The sequence below is a fragment of the Carettochelys insculpta genome, chromosome 6 (genome assembly GCF_033958435.1).
Source record: "Carettochelys insculpta isolate YL-2023 chromosome 6, ASM3395843v1, whole genome shotgun sequence".
Taxonomy (NCBI): Eukaryota; Metazoa; Chordata; order Testudines; family Carettochelyidae; genus Carettochelys; species Carettochelys insculpta.
The window spans coordinates 54,461,780-54,479,537 of record NC_134142.1 but is presented as its reverse complement, the minus strand read 5'-3'; the positions used below and the strand labels follow the sequence as shown (position 1 = coordinate 54,479,537).

At 40.5% G+C, this 17,758-nt stretch overlaps 1 protein-coding gene across 3 annotated transcripts in view; it reads left to right on the top strand.

Moving 5' to 3' along the window:
• AQR (aquarius intron-binding spliceosomal factor) overlaps positions 1-17,758 on the top strand; it is a 107,312-nt gene that overhangs the window by 370 nt on the left and 89,184 nt on the right. For 2 of the 3 annotated variants that reach the window (XM_074996923.1, XM_074996921.1), the window contains exons 2-11: positions 423-730; positions 2,097-2,153; positions 4,417-4,457; positions 5,647-5,682; positions 9,205-9,325; positions 10,687-10,827; positions 11,263-11,331; positions 11,738-11,838; positions 12,638-12,714; positions 15,767-15,831. In XM_074996923.1, coding sequence (XP_074853024.1) covers positions 647-730; positions 2,097-2,153; positions 4,417-4,457; positions 5,647-5,682; positions 9,205-9,325; positions 10,687-10,827; positions 11,263-11,331; positions 11,738-11,838; positions 12,638-12,714; positions 15,767-15,831 — 792 coding nt within the window. In that variant the 5' untranslated portion in view covers positions 423-646. Of the gene's footprint in view, positions 1-377; positions 731-2,096; positions 2,154-4,416; positions 4,458-5,646; positions 5,683-9,204; positions 9,326-10,686; positions 10,828-11,262; positions 11,332-11,737; positions 11,839-12,637; positions 12,715-15,766; positions 15,832-17,758 lie in introns of those variants that run through there. The other variant, XM_074996922.1, reaches the window with a different exon arrangement.

The window sequence follows — 17,758 nt, the reverse complement described above, 5'->3', positions numbered from 1 at the left end:
GGGACTGCTGAGCTCTCACTCCTGCGGCTCTTCCTCTTCATGGGGGATGTCACTGGCTTCTTTGGTCTTACAGGAGAGAGCATTCTCCCGTGCAACATTGGGGGTAGGAACCATTGTATCCTATACAGACAGTCGCTCCTGTCACCATCTTATTGCATAGTGATTGAGAGAGAGAGAGAGAGAGAGAGACACCTGTTTTTTTCTTTTTATTCTATTAAAACAAAAAAAGCAGCCATGTAGCACTTTAACAAAATGGTCTGAATGTAGTGCCTTTGAGGTTGAGGAGCGACCGAGAGCCAGCCGTCTTATTGCAGTTACACTGAGCGCCCAGCAGGTGGTGCCACTAACTCAGTCTCCCACTGCCGTTGTAGCAAGGAGCGCTTGGTTTCTCTGATCCCCTCCGATTGCCTCTCTTGCCGCAGCCACGCGAAGGCCCAGACGCCACTTCCGCCTTCTGCCGAAACTTCCGCTAGCCGAGTCAAGCGACCGGTATGAGTCCGTGAGGCTGAAGTCAACGGGGCTGACTGAGCCTCTGAGTGGGAGAGTCCATTCGGGGCCGCAGCGGGGGGCGACACCACCGGCCAAGGCAAGGCGGGGGGCGGACCAGACCGATCGGACCGCGTGACCGCTTGCAAGTGGGGTGAGCATGGCGGCGGCGGCGGCTCCCCTGCAGCCCAAGAAGATCGTGGCGCCCACTGTGTCGCAGATCAACGCGGAGTTCGTGACCCAGGTGAGGGCGGGGAGAGGTGGCGTGCGAAAGATTTGTCCGTCCGTCCGCCCCCCGGTGCTGGGCCGCAGCCAGGAGGCCCGGCCGGGGCCGAGAGCAGTGCCGCTGGGAGTATTTGTAGCGAGAGGCCCTGTGCCGCGTCCCGGCCGCCGCCTGTTCGTGACTGCGGAGCCCCGGGGAGGTGGCAGGACGCGGAGGAGCGGCGCAGTCTGCCGGGCCGGTGGCCTGGACCCGGGCACAGCGGGCTGCAGAGCCCCCAGTGTCCGCGGGTGGCGGCACCAATGTGCGTGCCGGAAGTAGCGGGATCTCGGAGGGCCTGCCCGGAGGCCAGAACGTGGGGCCAGCTGTTGAGCATGGGGGAGCTAGATGGGAAGCATGAGGGTGTTGCGCTACCCCTCGCGCCCTGTCTCCCCACACCCAAGGGCGGAAGTTCTCCAGTGGCTAGTGCGTATTGGGGATGTAAAGTCTTGTTTAATTCAGTTAAATGTTAAGGTCTATGGGTTAAACTGGGGAACACACCCCTCACTTTGCGATGATGGCTCCTCTGGGTGAGCTGGAGTCCCCCGGCCCATGGCACTCTATGGGGCTACTACTGGAGTGCCTTTGCCCACAGCGGTTCCAGGCCCATGGCAGGTAGAGATCTGCTCTATTCTCTCCTGGGTAACCATAACTGGTAAGCCTCATCCTAACAGGTTAACTTGTAGTGTCCCAAGTGATTATGATTCCTATCTAGTGTTCTCCTGCGACTTAGGCAGCCAGATTTTTGGCCCCATTGTAAGCATGAGCTGGCCGCTTGGCTTTGTCGGAGTCAGAGCCCTCTGAGCTCCTGGTTTTGGCAGCCTCCCTGGGCCGCATGTAGCTCTAGTGGCTGGAGTCTGATATGTCCAATGTTGGACAGTTCCACACCTTGTCCATTCATTCCACCTCCCCCTTATATGTGTGTCATTGCTCACCCTCCGCTTAACTGTTGTCCCCATGACCCATAAGCAGCTGTACTTTGAGTCTATGTGCATGTGGTTCAGTGGAGGGCTGGCCTGAGTTTCTTTATTTCTGTTTTGCTTGGTAATGCTGTGAGCATTGAGTTGTTTGGCAGTAGACTCAGCACCGCAGCTGTGTCCCGCCATTGGGTCGTGATTGGAAGGTTATTGTAACAAGCATAAGGGCTAAAATCTTATTCTTTGGGTGGAACCTTTGCTTGTAGCTCCATTACAAATCCTTACAAGGGCAGTGCTCTCACTGTGCCCCTGTAGTATAGATGCTTGCTACAGAAGTGGAAGGGATTTTTCATTTCTGTAGTATAACCACTATAAAATAGAAACGCTGTAGTAATTTTGTGCATATTTTTAATGAAAAGACTTTTTTCTTACAGTTGGCAAATAAATACTGGGCACCACATGTGAAGAAAAAATTACCTTTTGATTCAAAGGTGAGAACTTAAATTATTACTTGCGTAGGAAGCAGTAGAGTGAAGAACATTTAAATAGTGAAGTGATGAGCTTTTAAAAAATTCTTTGATAGCAGGATATAAGAATATTTTTTTCTGTGTTGGTCATCACTCTAATAGGGCTTCTCTACACACGAAAACAGAGAAAGCAAGTAGAATAGTAAGCAGCCAATTTTGTTATCCCTAAATATTGTTGGTATTATCTTGAAAATTTCCCAGAACCTAGTCAATTTTTATCATGCTAATCTTTCTGATTTCATTAGCAAATATACTTAAATGCTAGTAAGGTCTACAAATGCACGTTATGAAGTCTTATAAATATACATACTTATTCTTACATAAAATTAAGCAGTAGTTATTGTGTCTGCATAATAAATAAAATGCATGTCTGAATACTGGTGATGACATAGCAGAATTTTCTGAAGACATCTCAATCCATTGCTAACTTTGCATGCTCGGTAGCTGACCTACCAGTGATCTGTTGCACATCGGCTGTTCTTCTAACTGATCAACCTTTACCATTTCTTCCATGATGATTATCTCCAGGTTTTTTTTCTGGCCCCCGATGTGATCAAAGTACATACGTCAGCTTCTGTCCAATAATATTTCATCATCTTTTCCATCTGGGAGATAGACGAGAGTCTTTGCTTCCACCATGTTGAAATGCTGCAGTTTTATTCTTGTCAGTGACATTAGTTTCTCTCATAGGACTACTTGGGCTTGTTTATGCTTCCACCCTACTTCGAAGGGAGGATGGTAAGTAGGGTGTTGGAAGATTATTAATGAAGTGCTGCGGTGCATATGCAGCACTTCATTAAGCTAATTCTCCCCCATGGCAACTCCGAAGTTTTAAACTTAGAAGTGCCAGCTCAAAATTTTGAAAAGTAAAGGGACTTTGAAGTTGCCCAGGCACTTTGAAGTACCGGCGGGTGCGCCGCAGATACACGTGAGCCGGCAGTTCGAAGTTTAAAACTTTGGAGTTGCCACAGGGGAGAATTAGCTTAATGAAGTGCTGCATATGCAGCGCAGCACTTCATTAATAATCTTCCGACACCCTACTTACCATCCTCCCTTCGAAGTAGGGAGGTAGTGTAGGGAAGCCCCTTATGTGTAAAGTTAAGTACACGTGTTTGCAGGGTCAGGCATAATAAAACATCCAAAACTACTTATGGGGTAATTACGTGCCAAAAATAAAAATATTGTGCACAATATTTCAAAGTTCTGCAAATTTCTGCATATTGTATATGTCAGAATAATACAGTATAATCACACTGCTGCTGTCAACTGTGAGTGGTAGGGGCTTTCAGCGTGCAGGGGAAATCACAAATTCCGTGGGATGGGAGTGTGAACAGAAAAATAAAATTCCATTAGGACATTAATTTAGGACATTAATTCTATGAAAATTCTGCATTATGCAGTGATGCAGAATTTCGGCAGGCGTAATCCAAACCCAGCTTTGGTTCTGTGTACCCAATAACTGCAGGTGAGTAAGTGGATCTGATTACAGTAGATTCCATAGTAACATGCCTAGGGCTTTAAGATCTTGTCTACACTATAAATAAAATTAAACTGAGCTGTAAGTAGCTCATGTTTTTTATAATGGAATAGGGCTGCTGTGGATGGAGGCTGCTCTGGCTCAGCTGGAATTCCCCTGCCCGCAGTGCTCCTGGGCTGAGCCTGGTGCAGACAAGGGCTGCTCCAGATGCACTGGCGTGTCCTCCTACCTGTGGCAAGCCCTGCAGGGCTGGAGCCTGTGGCAGGCAGGGTGCTGCTTTAGCACTTGCCAGTCAGCCATAACTGTTAAGCCTCGTCTGTTTAGGCTTGCATTTTCAAAAATTTCTGGTGTTTTTGATTGCCTCTTTTTTTGTATGTTTGTCCTCTTTGAAAGATCTTAGAGGGATTTGAATTTTTGAGGGCAGTAGTGCAATATTTTCTGATTGACAGATCTCTAAAATACCTCAAGTTGGCTACCAAAAATTACTGGTTAGTTTCTAAACTGGGTTTAGCCTGAGAACTGCCGTGGACTTCCTGTGAGATTTTACCCACCTCTGCAGAATATTTTAAGATCTGCTGATGAGAAGTGCAATAAAGGCATTATTGATATAATTCAGGACTCACCAAACATTAAACACAGAGCATCTAGTTAGTGGCATTTTTGTTTTCAGGAACCTTAATGTTTAGAATATAAAAATGAATACAACCAGTACTAGGAATTCATTTGTTTTTTAAATGTCATTTGCAATAGGTAATTGAAGATGTATATGAAAAAGAAATTGTCAAATCAAGGTCAGTACAATGTTGCTCCTTTATTATTTAGGGTATGTTGGAGTCAAGTATCCATGCTAATTTAGAATAATTTAATAATATGAATGCTAAAAATGAATGAAAAGTATAGAAATGGCTATTGGATGGCTGTTATGTGATTTCAGAGATTGAATGTAAGCTTTCTTTATGGCTGCATTTCCAGAATTATGATCTAAATAAGGTCCAATATAGCGAATAAATCATTCTCTACATTCTGTTCTCTATTCCCTTTGTGGGATTTGTTGTAGTGTAAGGTGTTCTTTGTAGCAATTGCTAATTTTAGAGTTTTCTCTTTCTTCCCTGAGTTCCCAGATAGTAGGGGAAACAAATCTCTGATGCTTACCTTCTGTGATCTCCCTGCAATATTTTCCTGTTAGAGATATGTAAAGGAGCTGATGGCAAGGGATGTCCCTTCTGGTTATTGTCTCATTCATATGTTTCCTAGTTTACTAATAAAAGTTTGCTAAAAAGAATGTTTTGTGTGCACAAACAATTGAGCCCTAATGTTACATAGAGAAGAGGATGAGGTAAGCATTGTGTCAGGTTAACAGCATTCCATGGCTGCATTCAACAAAGAGGGAGCAGCAAATAGTGTCCTTGAAGACTTATGGAACCTGTATAATTTAACATCCAGGGGGGCAAATTTGGTATCTTGAGAGCTTGGATTTTAAAACCTGTGGCATGAATATTTGATTTACAGTTGCTTTATTTTATCCACTTTAGCTATAAATTAACTAAATTTCAATTAAAAATGATCATTTTTAGATCTTTAGTGATTCATGTGGGATTCCTTTAAAATTTAATCCATTAACTTCAAAGACTAGCTACTGAAGTTAATTTGGAATTAATTTAGCTGTCACTGCAAGACATTATCTGAAAGACTACTTCTTAACCCTTGTACTCTGAGTGGAGCATAGGTCATCTATAAGTCTCCCTTCATTTCACTCTGTCTTGGAACAAAACTTCTAGCTGACTCCTGAAGTACCCCAATTGCTGTCCTTCAATCTCAATAGATCTGAAGTTGTACAGAAATTTTAGAAGAGTATAACCCCTATGAACAAATCATGAAGTAAAGGGAAAGCTTTAAACTTTTTGTCTGAGCAGTTACTTAAAAGATAAGGATGAAAGTTTTTTTCTTGTCTATTTCACTTTCTCCTTTTTTCCTTTTTAGATTTGCCATTAGGAAGATAATGCTCCTTGAATTTAGGTAAGTTTTGGAGTGAAATACAAATTAACTGTCTGTGATAACTAGCGAAAGTAAAGGTGACACACAGGACAGTAAATCAGCTTGCAAGGCAGTACACTTCATCTGTCCCCACCTCCTAAAGTCCAGAATGAGACAAATAGTATTATGTAGTGTAGGAAACATATGCCGGTAATACTTTGTAGAAAGTCTTGCTTCATCATGGTGAATTTCCAATGTAAATAAATGTACGGCATTGAAAAGGAGTGCAAAATATGCAAATGAATAAACTGGGGGCAACTCTTACAAGTCCATGGAAGTCAGTGGGAGTCTTTGGATTGGGCACAAAATGTGCAACGTTTGTGAGGTATGCGGCAGTTTAAGGACAATAGCATGACTTGTTCACCTGACAGGAGATGGAAAGCTGATATTTAGAAATGATTAAGAAAAAGTCTTTTTCAAGTTACATTGTAATGCATTTAAGTGTAAATCACAGAAAAATAAAAGGTATGAAATGCCAACATTAATTGTAAATTAATGTTTTATTTCACTTAGATTTCTCTAGTTCAGCTGTTGGGGAGGATAGTATGAGCTGGCACTTAGCCAGGGCTAAATAGTCCTCTCACCTTTCTCAACCACAAGCTTTTTATCTCTCTTTGCTGGCAAGAGGTGAGGGAAGAAGTGTGATATTCGAATGGTACCATTTATTGGAAAAATTAGGATAAGCTTAGCAACAACATGATCACTTTTTAAATGTTGGTATTTTCTCCTTTTTCCTTCATTGTGCATTTGAAAAGGTATGAGAACATCAACAAAATTCTGGTTTTGACTGGTGCTATTCAGCAACCTCTGATTTAATTTCCATCTGGCATTGATACCCTTGTAAAGAAATGCTCGGTAGTATGCATTATTTTAATACTTCCTATAACCCTCAGTCTTTAAGTTGTGTTAGAGGTTCTTCATGCTAATACTGCACAACATGTACTTACCACTGTTTCCCTAAAATTGATGTCTTTTTCTCTGTTTCTCACCCATTATCAGAACTTAAATCTTTTCCATCTTCTTACACACACTTCATGTTTCTGTATCCTTGGGGTCCCGTCATGTAACATTTTACCCGTTTAGCATGGCTGGGCAAACACCTTTGCAAGAAGCAGAGATTCTTCAAAGAGTGCAGGAGAGTCTCTGATGGGTGTTCTCTAGCTATTGGGGCAGAATATTCTCCGTACTCTGGGTCCAGTTGTGCAAACTGTCCATATGTACAGCTTCAAACGAACAATACAAGGAGGACTTGCAGGATCAATTCCCTATCTTCAGACTGGCCACGTGCTACTTGTCCTTTGAATGCAGTACTTACAAGAAGATTTACTTGGCATTACTCAGATACTTCAGGGCTGGAAGCGTAGAGGATGTAAGAGTAAGGTTTCAAGGGGGTAAGGAGAGGCGCAGGGCAGGGTTCTTAGGGTGCATGTGTGGCAGGTGTAGGAGTCAGGGTGGGGTTTGAGAGGTGTTCAGGGGCTGCATTACACAGCTTCTGGCTGTTCCCTGGGTGTGGTTGGGGCCGCGCTTGCTCACTGACCTACTGTGGTCATTTTGGAGTATAACTTTCCCTGCTATCGGAGTCCTCCCTTTCAGTTTGATGAGAAACAGTCACTTTCCACACACATCATTATCCTGGCACAACCAAACCTTTACTTTTCTTTTAGTTGTTACAAGAGAATACTGCATACCAGATTTGTTTATCTTAGCTCTTAGGTTTATGTGGAGTCATTGAGCAAACATATTCTGAGACAGGATGCACAAATGCACTCATATAGTCGATGATTTTTTTCTTTACAATTGTTGCTATAGTTTAGATAATATCTGTATGGGTGACCTCAAATTTGTTTTGAGATGGAGAAGTACAAATATTTCATAAAAATTATGTTTAGGAAGACAAGTTACATAAGATGATAGTACTTATTTACATGTATAGGTGCCCAACGTAATAAAAATAAAGGAATGAAAATATAGTTGATACTGTGAGATTAAATAAGTAGTAGGCATCCTTCAGTCTGCATAGACTATGGATCGCTCCCTTTAAAGTTTCAATTGAGGACTTCATTTACAGCGTCTATTGTGACTATGAAGACCCACACGAGAGTGACAGTCCTTGCTGCATCTCTTGCAGATGTAGTGGGTGTCTGGCAAGTCCTTATTGTGCTTTCTGTGTGCTTGCTTCTCCTCTGCTAGCTGTCTGATCTTCATCTCGCCCTTCTGAAGGCCCTTGTGTAAACCCTGCCTCCATCTGCTGCAGTCGTCCGCTAGTTCTTCCCAGTTGTCCAGCTCGATGTCTACCTCTCTGAGGTCTCTCTTGCAGACATCTTTGTAGCGCAACTGGGGGCGTCTGGGAGGTCTTTTGCCAGAGGCTAGCTCACCATACAGGATGTCTTTTGGAATCCTTCCATCGTTCATCCTGTGGATGTGGCCAAGCCAGCGGAGTCGACGCTGCCTGAGGAGGGTGTGCATGGTTGGGATTCCAGCTTGCTCGAGGACGGCAGTGTTGGTCACTCTGTCCTTCCATGATAAATAAGCAGCAGTCCTTTATTCAAATGGTTCTGTTGCAGACTGCTACACTTCAAGCTTTATTTATTTTTGATAAAGGGCTTTGGTTTACCTCTAAATTATAAACAAGATTTTTTGTTCGTGACACTGCAGACTACATTGTACCATATTAGTTGGATTTTTTAATTGTAAGGAAATTATTTAATGTGATCTCATTGTAAAAAGCAAGAATTAGAGCACTGTTTCCTGGTTATTTTATAGTGGTTTGATTTTATTTGTGTAATTTTTCTAACTAATATTATTAGTGGTTTTATTTAGTTAAGTACTTAATTTGGGTTTGGGTCTTATCCTCTCAAAAAAAAAAAAAAAAAAAAAAAAAAAGCCTGTGTAAATATTTTGTCCTTCATGCAGCTCGCCATTACAGGAAAACTGAGTGTGTCTTTACTTCCCCAATTCGTCTTGAGTCCATTTATAATGAAAAATGCAGATGGGTTGCAGCCTTTGAAAGGGAGTGGGATCAAGTAAGGCCAAATCTTGAGACTAAGGAGATTCCTGCACCCTACATCCTGCTCTCAGCTCCTCCTCATCTCTAAACCCCCTGCTGTGACTCCTGCTCCCCTCCACCCCATTTCCTGGCTCCCACAAGGACCCGAGCATCACTGGGTAAATCCTCTGTGTATTCAGTAGATCGAGTTGTTTGATTCTACTGGAAGATCAACATGAATTAGCATCCAGGCTTACAATATTGTGCTGTGAGCACCTAGCACATGTAAAAACTCTTTAATCAGGAGTCTTTCAAGTGAGTAATTCATCTCTCTCCATATACTTTGCCCATCCAATAAGTTTTTGCTGCAGTGACCTAGATCAGATGTAACTTTAAGACCTACTCACAAGTTGTAAAGATCGATTTTTAAAAATAAATCTATAGATTGTTACATTTTTTTTATAAGTGACAGATTATGTGGGTGGTGAGAACTAATGAGGTACTCTTTCTCTTCACAGCCAATACCTTGAAAATTACCTGTGGATGAATTATTCTCCAGAGGTGTCCAGTAAAGCCTATTTAATGTCAATCTGCTGTATGGTGAATGAGAAGTTCAGAGAAAACGTACCTGCGTGGGAGGTAACCAATTTTAGTCACAACTAACATTGACTTTGATCCACAAGCTGAAGCTTTCATGCTGTGCCTTCTTGAAGTAATGGAAGGTAGCAGAGCTTACAATCTTAAAAGTAAATGGTGCATTTTCTCAGGTTGTCTACCTAAGTACTTTAAGTAGGTGAATGTTCTTTTTTCAGAAAAGCAATGGACAGATGAAAGATTTCTTTTCATGGGGATGTTTCCTTTGATATGAAATCATCTGTTCTACTGTGTCATTCCTTTGCATCCCTTCCCTTCTCCCCCTTTCTTTTTGACACTCAACAAAAACTCTGGAATTTGGTGACTTTTTCTGGTGGTAGAAAAAATGCTGAGAAGAAATTACATTTATAGAAATGTGTCACTGGAAGTAGGACAGATATTTTACCTGACAGTTTCTTGTTTGAAATCTTTTGAGTAAATTTTTCTAGCTCATACAAACTGAAAATGTTTTATGTATAAATATTCTTAGTAATTAGTACAGAATATAATTTCTAAAGTAAACTTCTTATTTTTTAATGTAAAAAAAACGTAACAGTATAACCTAGCCAGAAATATAATATGCAGACCTTAGAGCAGAGGTATATTTTCCTCCTAATGTGATTTGCTGATTTTAAAAATATATGTATCAACATTAGAGAACTTTTATTATTGTTGAAAATGATCATCATTAGCTTTAAAAATATATCCCGTTAAGTATTTTTTTTCTAAAAAGAACTAAACTCATTGTACCTCAATACATTCTTAATGTAGGAGATAGTACAGTAAGGTCAGTAGTGGGTAGTTTTCTTTTTAATAGTACCCACTTGCAGGAGAAAGGGAAAGGAATTACCTTAATGTTAATGAAACCTGCTGGATGAATAGCCTGGAGGAGTGAGACTGTTTGCCCAGGTCTGTACAGTGTCTGTACCATGGAACATGCAAGTTTCCTCACACTTTCCTATCCAAACACTTGAGTCTCCTTCTAGAAGGGAAGTTGTTCCCCCAATCCTTGTTTTCACTGTAGAGGCTGTTAAGAGCGTCCTTGTTGTGGAGCTGTGTGATAGGAGTTACAGCTAGACTGCTCTTCTTTTCTCTAATCACCAAAGTGCAATGTTCTTCATGTGTTTATTTATTTAAGTTAGAATCCACGCGATGGGAATTCTAGAATAGGAGGATATAGCCAATCTCTGCTCCATTTGTACTGTCTACGAAACGTGAAGGGATCAGAGTAGGGCAGAGAACCAGTTACATTGTTTTTCATGTGTGGCTTTTGTTAAGAACAAACTTAAAATTGTTTGTGGGTTTTTAGACAGTAAATAGTTTTGACTGGACCTAATTGAAAATATGACTTTCCTTTGAATTCCTAGACATTCAAAAAGAAGCCAGAGCACTTTCCTTTCTTTTTCAAATGTATACTGGAAGCATCATTAGATGAGAGTGACAGTGAACTATCTCTGCATGAACAGACAGTTCTCCTGCTCTTTCTAGATCACTGCTTCAACAGTTTGGTAAGTTATGCTGAACATGTCTGAGTAGCTTCCATATGGCTGTATTTTCCAGGCAAGAGCTAGAATGATTTAGCTGGTGAGCCTGCTAAATAGGATGTTGAAATCCTTACCTTCAAGAGTTGGGTGCAACAGGGAAGTCTGATAGTTCCTATGGCCCTTCTACTTCCTTCTCCCTCCTGCAAACTACTTATTGTCCTACTACCAGGACAGAATTGAGAAATTGACACTTACTGCTGAAATAAGTGGAGTGTGAATTGTATAAGATTTAAGAGGACATAAGACTGTGAAGTTGAGTCTCAAGTTCAGTTCCATTTAAAACTGTAGATTATACTGGGAAATGTGGAGGTATTATATAAGAATATGCTTGCAAGATTATTTCTATAAATAGGTCTTAAATGCTATAAATTGCCTTCTCTGTTTAATACCTTGTAATAGGAAGTGGATTTGATCAGGGCTCAGGTGCAGCAGCTCATCTCCCTGCCAATGTGGATGGGCCTACAACCTGTAAGTACTGCATCACAGAAAAATGGTAGAACAGCCTTCCAAAGAGTGCACAAAGATTTAAGTATGAAGGATTCTGTTCCAGGGACTCTCAATAGACTGTCACTGATCAGTAAAGGTGCGTCTACAAGTTCCCCCTCCGAAGGCGAGGAGGGAGGGCATGTGTAGTCACAGCCTAGATGTGTTTCTACCGTGATGTGTTATAACCTTGTTTACACGGAATATTTGTTGAAAATAGAGTTGGGGAAACCTGATCACGTTATTGGATGGCTGGTTTTTAGATTTTTTTTCTTTATATATGATACATTTTTTTTCCCTTTCTTAAAAATGCTAACTAGATTTTTATCTTATAGAATAGAAGTGAGTTTAGAATGGTTCTTGGTGGCTGAATACCATATTATTTTTTCAGGCACGTTTGGAACAGGAACTAAAAAAGACATCAAAGCTTAGAAAATTTTGGAATCTGATCAAGAAGAATGATGATAAAATGGATGAAAAGACACGAATGCAGTATGTTGTAGAAACAGTTTTTTTCATATTAAGTTCACTACATGTCATGTATTGCTTGTGATCCAGTTTAGTGTTCTTGAGACAAATGTTTGAATAAAATAGATCTGAGTAACAGAGATCAGCATCATCGCTGAAGTTGCTTCTAAACATAGTATTACAGAACAACATTCCAATAGAGTATCCTATATGAAATGCTTATGGAGATTACTTATTGAATCCTCAGCAGTTAACAGATCAACCAGATATTTTAAAAAACTATATGACGAAAGCCATAAAAGAACATTTAATATCCCATACAGTTGATGTGTAAATGTTTCCCTTTCCACAGACTTAAAAGATTATTTAATCTTTACTGCTTACAGTGAATGGTTTGTTTTGAAGAAAAATTAAATATCTCTTACCCCACAAGATTAACTCTCCCCTAAGGCTTTCTTCTTGGCATTGATGTTCATGATGAAGCATACATCTGTGATACATCACTAATTACCCGCTTTTACTCAATGGCGAAGTGGTAATCGGTGATTTAGTTCTTTTGAAACAAAGTTACAGATTTTGGCTATGCAAATTAGTAAGTCACTTCAATAATAAGAAAAAAATGCTGACAAAATAATCTTGGTTTGACTGCTGCTGTTTAAAAATAATGTATAACATACAATTGCAAAGTTCCAGAAGCAGTTCTGGTAAAATAAGTGTACCCTGGATATAAGTGGCATTTAGCTGAGAACCTCTTGTGCTAATAATGGATATAATGAACTTCAAGCTTGCATTCTTAATGGTTTGGTCTTATGTCTGATTTTAGAGCATATCGAGAGAGAAGATTTCTTTCACAGCTCATCCAGAAATTTATCTGTGTGCTAAAATCAATACCTCTCTCAGGTAAATTTGTGTGCATGTATATAAAATGTATATGTATTTTTTCTGGTGTCACTGGAAGCTCTTATGGTGCTGAACAAACTATCTTTTAAGGCCATGATCCTACAGTCAGATTCAGTAGATTTGGACATTTACAGCAGTAGAGATACTGTGTGGACATAGGAATCTGCCTTTAAGGATCAGTCCTCCGGGGTCTAAATCCCTGTATTTTTAAAATAAAATAAAATTTCTATTTGACAGGTTTTCTTCTCTTTTGTAAGAGTATAAGAACAGCCATGCGTAATCAGACCAATGGTCCATCTCGCTTAGTATCTTGTGTTCTGACATGGGACATTCCAGTTGCCTCAGGGGGAACAAAGTGCCCAGTTCAGCAAAGCACTTAAGCATGTACTGAAGTCTGTCACTGTTCTGCAAAGGATTAATGTCCTATTGAAAACAGAATTTACGCACATATTTAAATGGTTGGCTGAATTTGGGACTTAAATCCATAGCTTAAACCTATACTGCCGGTGTGGGGTTACAGTGAAGGGAATAAAAATTGAAAGGTGAGATTTCATGTATCTTCACCAGGAAATTGATCTGACAAGAAAACATGCATGCTTGATTTTTTGAAGGAAAATACATCAATATAGGACACAATATTTAGCGTGTAATAAAGCCTATTGCTACAATGTTGCCAATTTTAGCATTAACTTCAGCTGTATCTCCTTCAGGATCCCTTTTCTTGTTCTTGGAATCTGTTAGCTCATAGTTGTGCATTAGGTTGCCATTAGCCAAAATTCTGTGTATCTGGCAGATACTAGAAAACTGGATGTTCATTAATACAGACTCAGTACCCCTCCCCTTGCTGTTGGGATCCGAAGACTCTCCCATACAGTCCTATTTGAGGTTCCTGTACAACTGCTCTGCTCGTGCCTCCTTCGTGTGGGTCAGTGTAACTCTAGGCTGTGGCCACACTTGGCCAAAACTTTGAAATGGCCATGCTAATGGCCAAATCGGAGAATACTAATGAGGCGCCAAAATGAATATTTGGCACCTCATCAGCATGCTGCGGGCCACGGCACTTTGAAAGCACCGCTTTCGAATGTGCGCAGCTCGGCTACAGGGGGGTCCTTTTCAGAAGGACCCCACGCATTTTGAAATCCCCTTATTCCTGTCAGCCGAGCCGCATGTATTCGAAAGCAGCACTTTCAAAGTGCCGTGGCCATCAGCATGCTAATGAGTTGCTGAATATTCATTTCAGCGGCTCATTAGTATTCTTCGATTTGGCCATTAGCATGGCCATTTTGAAGTTTTGGCCAAGTGTGGCCACAGTCTTAATGATTCATCTTGTCAAGCTGCAGGGAAAGTGGAAAAGATACTTCCTAAATCAATAACATCGTCATCTGTCTGGGCTCATCTTGCTTCTTTTTAATTTAAAAAAAAAAAAGCCTCAAGGCTATTTCCTTTTGAGAGTTTATTTTCAGAAAGATGAGTCTTGTCTCCCTTTTCCATGCCCCAATTCTCATTTTATATTGGAACCTTGTGATTAGTTTAATTTGAATTTTGAGTTCCAATGGTTTTTTTGTATTCTTAATTGTATTTTAATCATATTTTTATCTTGTGCTTGTCTCGTATATTTTTATCTTCATGTGGTAGCAGGACAAGTTTTATTTAAATAAAACATTATACTTCACAGCTGTGCTGTAGACTGGCTGTGTGACCTTGTGCATGTTGCTTAAGGCTGTTTTCTGCGCTAATCTAGAGTAATCAAGATGCAGGGAATTCCGTTAGGGCTGGGGGGAGAGAAATTTCCACTGTGAAATCCAAGCTATGGCTGCTTCTTCTGCCATTTACATTCTAGTGCCCTTGGTTAGTCAAGCAGCTCAACTTACTATGTAGTAGTGGCTCTATTGACTTTGCCTCTCCCTGGCCAAGAGTGGTCAGCCTCCAGAGCTATTCTGGTAATCTTCTTGAAGCTGGGTTAAACAGTGTCCCCAATCTTGTGCATGCTGATATTTCTTCCATGCACTTGATTCAAACCACTTTTTTAACTACAGTAGGATGGTTTATGGAAAGACAGTTGTATTATCTGATAAGAGTGCATTGCCATGATATGCAAAATGTTTGTTATACAGTCCATCTGGCAAAAAGGCTTGTATCTCAGATGTAATTATCAGACAAAATGTTTTCTCCAAGTGAAATCTAGTTTGTTGTTTTCACTGTCTTTATTGCTTCTGAATATTATTTTTTGCGTTCTGTTGGATTCAACAGGCTGAAGATAGTCCTACTTTATTTGCAGGCACTGGGAAACCCAGTGGGTGCTCTGTGTTTAAATTGATTACACTTGCTAGATCTAAACAGCTGATACTTGAACTCAGAAGCCTTAGGAGGATAACTGCTTTGCTGTTGTTTGTTCTTCTCCTACTTCCAGTGCACTTCAGAGTCATAGGATCCATTATTTAGGTTTAATAAGCAATTCCAAAAATCACAGCTGAGTGCTTCAAAATTGCAAAGACCTTTTATTTAAAAAAAAAAAAAAGTCACAGCCATGAGTTTTAAAAGTGACTAGTAACTTTAGGAACCTCAGTTTTTCATGCTCTGCTTTTGATATATTGTAGATGCCTGATTTTCTGAGAGCAGGTTCAGCATTTTGGGGAAGTCTGGTGTCAGCTTGGCCAATCTTAAATTGGGGTGCTTAAACTCATTAGTTACTTCTGAAAATCTGTTTTGCTTTCATTGGAGAGCAATTCAGAATACTGGAAGAATGATCCAGTAAACGTATTACTACTCTAATACAGCTTAAATGTGAGAAACATTCATGTTTGCATGTGTTACAGCTGCGCAGGTCCCCAGATAATAGAAAGAAGAGGTGAGCGAGGTAGTGAAAATGTTACTTCTCCCACTTTGGCTAAGAAACATTAATGTCAATTATTGGATAACAGCCCTGTTTGTCTGGGAGCTTGAGCTTTTTAGGTCTGATTTAAATATATATTTTAATTGTTGAGGTGTGGTCTGAAAATAATGTTGGGAAATAAATCATGAGTTACACAGATTTTTTGTTTTCTGTATCTAGGTCCTCTTTCGATGGATAAAGTTCACTACTGTGAAAGATTCATTGAACTCATGATAGATTTAGAGGTAAGATAACTGTAAAACAGCATCTCTCCAAAGCATTTACTTTCCAACAGAACTTGCTGAACATATGCTGCTCATTTAACTCTGACGATACATGGACTATTTTTCCAGGTCGAAATGTGTTCAGTCTCCATGTCTGGAGAAAACAAAATTCTCTGTTATTACTAATCTGGCTGTGAAAACTGTAGTGAGTTTCATCCGGTACACTACAACAGACCTGCCAAACTAGACCTCTTTGTATAACAATAATCCATAATTTACACTTGTGAAACATCTTCCCAGTTTAAAACAGGGCAGACTGCACCAGTGGAAGTAGTGCCATGGCCAGTCTATAGCTAGGAGTTTGCCCGATGACAGCTGTACAGGAGACTGACTGTTGATGACCATGAGGAGGGCAAATCGCCAATGTGTGCAGGCCTAGAACTTAAATTGCCCCAAACCATTAGACATTGATTGGAGCAGAGGCAGTAATTCTGAAAAAGGACAAGAACGGTCAAAGATTTGGATCCCTTAGAGTTGTGCTGTTAACATACAGTTTGCCAATTATAAGATTTTTGGATTGCCAATTGCAGCCCCAGGAAGTGCAGGTAATTTTAAAGTCACTCAATTTCTAGTTACCCACAATTCCTTTAAAAACAAAACCAAAACCAAAACCGCTGTGCTCAAAGCTGTCCAACAAGACTTTAAAACCAGTGTGAAGTTTTCAGGTGCTTTAGAACTTCAGTCTATAGCTGATATGTGCAACCAGAGGTCTCTGGAAGGTAATGACTGCATGGCTTCATCCTGTGCTAAGATTAAATGATGATTGACTAAATTGCAGTCGTCCTGGCACTAGAGGTGGTGATTTGTTTGCTCTCCCAGGTATGATCAAAGGTGAACAGATACCTAGGGTGACTTTCTGGTGCCACTGAAGTCAATGAAAAGTTTGCAATTGACTGACCTGAATGTGTTCAGGATTTTCACTTCAATATTGGCTATATTCATGGCAAGCTTGGTAGGCAGAAAAAATGCTGCTTTGTCAAAGAACCTAAGCTTGGCATGGGATTACAGTTGTCTTATTTACTCTCAGTGATTGTAATAGGAACATGTAATATATTGATATTTCTGGTATACAGTGCTGCAAAATAGTGATAGCAAGTTTAACAACTTCTGGATAATAGTAGGATGAGATTAGAATATTGGAAATCACATGTCATTATTGGAAACTCTTGTGAAAAATAGGACCCAAGTGCCGACGGGTTTGCAGAGCTGAGGCCTTTGAAGGAAATACTGGGATGTGCTTTCAGTGGCTGCAGTCCTTCAAACTTGCCTGCTGTTGGGGCAGTGCAGGAGGTTAGTAGCTAGGATGCTTGCATCCCTGCCAAAAGGGGGATCTCCTGTTGGAGTTCTATCACTACAGTCTGGGAGGGGAGACTGTGGGCAGGGCAACGGCAGGGAGAGGGTGCCTTGGCTTTTCACAGGCAGTGGTGCTCAAGGTGGGGCCCACAGTGCTGTGTGATATCTCTCTGCCCCTTGCCTGCCTTGCCCATGTCCTAGTGCTTTCTTCCCTGGCTATAACCCCGAAAACCTGGCAACTGTTGGAAACTTACTGGCAACTATTTGTTGTTGAGGGGTTTGCTAATACCCAGAATTTACTGTAGCATGAAGTATACATCCTCTTAATTTTTTTTTTTTTAACCATCTCTGTGTTGTTTTAGAATGTAGCTAGCAAAGTGATACCTTGGTCAAGTGTAGGAAATCAAGTGGAAATTCAGAGGAAAATTCTAACTGTAAATTTCTTTAACTCTTTTAGTTGTACTGACAGTTTTCATACTTCTGTTACCATTTGAGCTATGAAAGACATGATTTACTCTATTACAACATCCAGAAACTTTTTTCCTGCCACAAGAACAGTATAGTACATTGTAAAACAATTCAGGGTTAGAGTGAG